The 6,150-nt window shown below is 41.6% G+C and overlaps 1 protein-coding gene across 1 annotated transcript; it reads right to left on the reverse strand.

Annotated features, from left to right (window-relative positions):
* Positions 1–3,769: 3,769 nt before the first annotated feature.
* Positions 3,770–5,331, reverse strand: LOC109853048. The gene has a single exon (XM_020424759.1). It carries the CDS (start codon positions 5,329–5,331, stop codon positions 3,985–3,987), a length of 1,347 nt encoding a protein of 448 aa, XP_020280348.1. The 3' UTR covers positions 3,770–3,984.
* Positions 5,332–6,150: the final 819 nt, after the last annotated feature.

Raw genomic sequence — 6,150 nt, forward strand, 5'->3', positions numbered from 1 at the left:
GAAAACGCATATCCGGTGATCGAAAGCACAATGGTGGAAGGCGAATGTGGACGTCAAGACGCGGCTCGTCTGGCGAGAATCAGTAAACCGAGAACTTAATGTTTCGGAACGGACGCCATATTAGCATATCCGCGTCCAATCGTCGCCCACGTGGCAAGGGTGCCATGGCGAATCGGCCCCGAGCTATGACATTGTCATTATTTCACTGACAGAACAAGCATGCGCGCGATTCTCCACGGGAAGTATCGCTAACAAGGGTGGGAAGAGAGCGGCGGACTGATCGCGAGGGAGGAAGACAGATACAGGGCACTCGATTTAAATAAAAGCGTGGAACTCTGATTTTGTAATGTGTAAGGGTTCGCTTCATCACCTTATGTGTGTCTTGTTTTTTTTTCTCTCTCTCTCTCTCTATCGCGATTCTCTTTTTGTTAACTTATTTATATAATTTTTTAATGAGTATTTTTTACTTAATAATTATTTCCTTTGAGCTCATTTGTATAGATACAAAAAATAGGCGACTATGATCTAGTAAATAAAATTATTTAATATTCAATATAATTATAATAGTAATTATATAACAATATAAATGTATACATACGGCATGTATGTAAGGAAATATGTTTCTACAATAAAAGAAAACCAATGTAACAGCAAATGTTTTTCAAAAATCAAAGGAGAAGAATGAGACGAAAAGAAAATAAGAGATGAAAGTGGAGCAAAACGTTTCGTATAAAATACAGAAAAAGAATGGCGAAAAGAGCGAAGGGATGATGAGAGTTCTCAGGGGGACTCTTCGTCGGTTTGTAAGGGATACAACTATCGTCAAGACTCGGGTGCTCCATGTTATTTATCTTTATGGACCTCGGGCAGAGGGTAAGTACACTTACTTCGGGGGTGGTGAAGGGACGAGCTTAAGCCGGAACGAGGGCGGTAAGAGATTGTTTGTCGTATTGGCCGCGGTTTCGACGAGCTTAACGTTACCCGTTTAGGGGATTTCGAGATAGTTCCTCTCTCAGAAAGAAAGACAAAGCTAGTTGTCTCTACGTAAGAGTTTGTGAGGTGTCTTTTGTCCGTGAGAAATTCAACAAGTCGATACGCGTAAATTTATATCTCAACGTAATAATTTGCCAATCAGAAGTCTCTTACAGTTATACACTTGAATTTCCAGTCAATTATTAAGATAAAATCAATGAGATATTTTACATATAATTTATCGTACGTTCTGTGCGCTATTTTATTAAAATATAAAACGTGATAACAAATTGATTCCGGTGGTGGCGAATCGAACGTCAGGGAAAGAGGTCTCTGAGTGGCCAGAAATTAATCTATTGCCGCGTAATCGGCTTTCGGTGATTTAACACCGTGGAGACAAGAGAAGGACGGACAACGTCCGTGAAGTGAAGGGCAAGATCAATTGTAGCGTACATCTTGGAAGTTACCGATTGTGTGTGAAAAGTGTCCAACAAAATCACGCACATACAGTAAAAAAATTCCAAATTTTTTGATTATAAAATAAATTAGAATAATATAATGTATAAAAGAGAGGGGTGTGTATTGTAAAATACGATGAGTGATTTAATGTCACGGATATTCTTTTATTAATTAACAACGATCTAGATTACATACAGTGCTTATGTACATCGTGATATTTACATCGAAGTGATACAACGTGATATATCTAGATGAAACAATTGTTATAAAATAAAACAAAACTTTTCGTGTGATATATCTCTATATATAAAGAAGTAGATTAAAAGTTTATTATACATACGTACATATTACACTTAATTCTAAAACAACATCGCACAAGTTGCGACACCTTAGTCGCAAGGTATTTCTTGTCAGTACGCGACAGAATCGTAGAATCATATAGATTATTGAATTGTTAAACGTCTATACGATACTTTTAATACTTTTCTCTCAAGTCGATACACATATTTACTTACTTATTACAGTTTCATAATTTATAAACGCAACTCTGTTCGGTATTAAAATTTTTTATTACGAGTATTTACACGCTACTTGTGATTATTGCTGTACAGAATACTGCGAGAGAGTTTTTTCATCTTAGTCATTACACCTCTTTTCTCAATTTTTCTGTATAAATTATCTTTTTTTCTAAATTTATTTGTATCTCTCGAATTGCAGCATATATTACAATTAAACCATTAATTCTCGGAAACAAAAATAATAATATTAATCATAATTTTACAAAGTTTCCGGTTTGCTCTTGTGAATTAAAATATTATTTCTATATACGAAAAGAGAGATAAAGCTCTGGCGGCCACGTCGGAAAATACGGCACGATAATTCATGTAATTTTCGGACAATATTAAGCCACTCGGCGACAGCTTAACCCTATGTTAAGCCGTGCACCGTCGACAGGGACGTAATGGGGGCGGGGGGTGGCAGCGGGGGCGGCTCTCGACGGTGGTTGGAGGCCGGGCTGTATTTAAAACGCGAATGCGCGCTGGCCGATTCGCCGTTTGAAGTTAAATGGAGTGTAAATGGCAGATAACAAACCGGCACTGTTTCCGATTACGGCATTCATTGTTTCCTACCATTATGCGCGCTCCGACGGTTTGTGTGTGACGCGGGTTACGGTTTACGATCTATTTATTGCCACACCGCCCTCACCTCCGTACACATGGCCGAAATGCGCTTTACACGCTTGCACCCTTCCCGCCCTCCCGCACGCGCAAACCTTCCGCATCCCCCGTCGCTGCCGCCGCCGCCGTCGCCGCGCCCACCGCTCGTTTCACCTGTCCGCCGCGCTGTAAATACGCAGCAAATATTTTAGTTTCTGTACCGTGGAAATGGAGTCGTTCGAATGAACCGTATGTAATTTGCGAGTATATCGAAATACGACCGCGATTATTTTCTCTCTCTCTCTCTCTGACAATTTTAGCACGCTGCTTTTCCCCAAATATGCGTGATTTTGAGATACTTTATCGCGACAAGTGCTTTTCGCGTTCAGATCTGCGTATAGATACTGAATTCCTCTTGTGGAAATAATCAAATATATTTCCGGACATTTTCATAATCGTCGGATCTGTGAGAGCGGATAATAATTTTCTTTTCATATTTTCAACAATTATAAAACTGGAGATGCAATATTGTAATATTAAACTCGTAAGTAAGTACTTTGAAGTTTTTTATACGTACGACAAGTATATATAGAGTGACTGATTCGATTAACGATTTGTGCGCGACAAGGATTAATTGATCTTACAAAGAGATTAAGGATATCTATCATTGATGTGTGTTTGTGTGTGTATTTACAGTCTTAAAGTTAAATAAATTCTTATTCTTTGTTTTAGTATATTTCGAGAAGTTAAATTTATATTTACAAAAATTGTTTCCTACCTAATATTGACTAGACAGGGAATGTCTTGATCGCATTGCGCGCGAGTTACATTAGAATACCTATAAATATATTTAATTTTTTCCCTATGATATTAGATTTTGTTATCGTACACGTATACAATCATTAATGATACATCTATACAAGTAGTTTCAGACGAGTCGTTGTTTTTTTTTTATCTGTGAGTTTTCGCTTACTTTTAAATCTCTTAACTTCTCTTTGTAACAAAAAGATGTTAATTGTACGGTCTCGTTTTGTTAACGAAAACTTGATTCTAAAGCGGCAAAACAACGCGTAGGTAAAAATTGGCTTACTAGGTCGTATACATCACATATATTCATGATGGAAGAGATGCGTGAAAAAACTTCATTCAGAACTATTGAGAAAAAATGACAATATTGCAAACTTGCATAATTTTGTGATACGTACTTTTCAAATCTTTTTATTTTGTAAAAAGCTTTAATTGTTTTCTTAATCTAATCAAACGCGTAATGATAAACGGACAATGACTTTTCATCATCATTATCTAAAAAAAAAAAAAGACGCGCTGTTCCAGCAATTCAATTCTCAAAGGAATAGCCAGCCGTCAGAATATTATTCTCGGTCGGCAATTTTCGGCGTCACTTACTGTGAACGGGAGTAGCTCTTCTCTTTACCTCGACCTGATCGACGATGCCGTCGCTCTCCTTGTCTTGATGCGCAGTCATGTGCCTGGTGAGGTGATGCCTTTCGCGGAAGCTCTCGTCGCAAACGGGACATCTGAGCTTTTCTTCTCTTCTCCTCCTAGCCGCCTCGCCGGCGTTCTCGTTCTTATGATGAGAGCGCATGTGGTAGACCAGGTCGGAAGTCATACGAAACGACAGGTTACACTTGGCGCAGACGTTCTGCGCCGGCAGAGTCAGAGCAGCCAGCGACGGCGGTAGAAGACCAGCTACCCCGGCGGCTGTGGCCAGAAATCTCGGTCTGGCAAGTGCATCGGCCATTGGCGGAAACACAGAAATAGGATTGTAAGGAAGATTAGGATAGACCGGCGGCAGATCCGGTCGAAAAGCTGGTACCTTCGGACTGGGCACTTTGGGCGGCTGAGCAATCTGTGGGATCTTCAGATTTTCCAGCAACCCCGTCTGAGCGGTTTCCGTCCCGACTGTTAAGAAGGGATACGCCATCTTGGTAGGAAACGGCGCGTACTTGTAGCTTGTTGCGCCGGGCAACGACACCACAGGTGGACTGACGCTACTCTGATAACTCGCGCGGTCGTCCGGCGATATGGATGATCTAGGTGACGTTTGGCCGTCGTCATTGAAGCCGTTTCGCTGACTCACCAAGTTGACTTTGGTGAAGGCACTGCGGGACTCACCGTGACGATCAGTCCCGCAGGATATACCGGTGTCGTAGACTTTCGCGCAACCCAAGACCGAAGAATCCGGCGACTCCGGACAGGCGGAGAGCATAGGTTGATGACTAACGAAGGTAGGCGGACTCGGTGTCTTCGGAAGCCTACCACCAGCCGGCGCGTATCTTCTTCCGTCGGAATCCGGAGATAGTCCCGGCAAAGTTGGCGTCAGAGTCCTCGGGGATACGTAAGGTGGACTCAGAGAATTTTCGGTGTAGTGCAATAATCTCCTCCTGTCCGAACCGCCGGAATCGTTGTCGTAGTGCTTGATTGTGAGGTTCTGCGGCAGTCTGTCAGTGTCCAGAACGTCCACGGAGATGTCGTCTCGCGGACGATCCTTCCGGCTGGTTACCAGTCGCAGTTTCTCACTTTGACGACGTACTAGGTTCTCATCAGGTGCTACCAGGAAGGCGACATCAAAAGAGCGCTTGCTGGTTCGCTGAAGGGGATACGAAGCGTCGGGTGTGACGTCGCTGATGGACGTTGGACATGCTGACGTCAGCGCTGTCGTGGTCGGTGTTGAGGTCGCGGGGGCGGCGCGGTCGATGCCACCCGTGCGATCTTCCATTGTCATCCTGCTCGCTCCGGATGATCAACCTGCGACAATGACAGCGAGTGGACGGTTAGTGCTAACGTCGCATCGAAGCGGAGTGATTGATCGCCTAAGATTCGATACACTTGGCCCAGATGTCCTACATTGCAAACGCATAATTGGAGCACAAGGCAAGATACATCGGAGATGCTTATGACGAGGTAAGATACAATATATTTTTTATTTTTAACGCAATATAATGAAACATAAAATTTACGCAATCTGACGAAACGCAATTAAAATTCTTATTATTTTTCTTATAAATGTAAAAGTGTATTTTATAGTGTGTGCGTATAAAAATGAGAGTGTACGATTTGCTTGACTTATTCGCGTAGTACTTAGAACGTAGTATTTATTTAATTGAGAAAAGTATATTATTTAAAAAATTATGATACATAATTTGGTTTAATTTTATAATTATTTCATTTCTAAAACTATGTGTTTTCAAATATTTATGTTCCATTACGTATAATTGCATAAAACTGCACAAAGCAAAAATTTACTTACCGGATTTCAACAGCAAGTGTTTTCTTCCAAACACAAACGGCAAACTACACTGGTCGGACAACGTTTTCCATCCTTCCAGGATGTTTCTTCGATTTTTTCTAAGACATCAGAGACCGCACTTTTTTTCACAAAGCAATCTCGCCGAAACCGGATTCTCGCAAGCACGCGAGTTTGTGACAAGCCAACAGGGGAGATAAAATCAAACCCCTGACGGACTCACCGATCTGGTGTACAGTCCGAGGCGCACTAAAGTGGCGAATACTCGGAGCCGTGGTTCGCGTTAAAATGAGGGTG

Source organism: Pseudomyrmex gracilis, unplaced genomic scaffold (genome assembly GCF_002006095.1).
Source record: "Pseudomyrmex gracilis isolate BER0280 unplaced genomic scaffold, ASM200609v1 scaffold_42, whole genome shotgun sequence".
In the NCBI taxonomy this organism is placed as follows: domain Eukaryota; kingdom Metazoa; phylum Arthropoda; class Insecta; order Hymenoptera; family Formicidae; genus Pseudomyrmex; species Pseudomyrmex gracilis.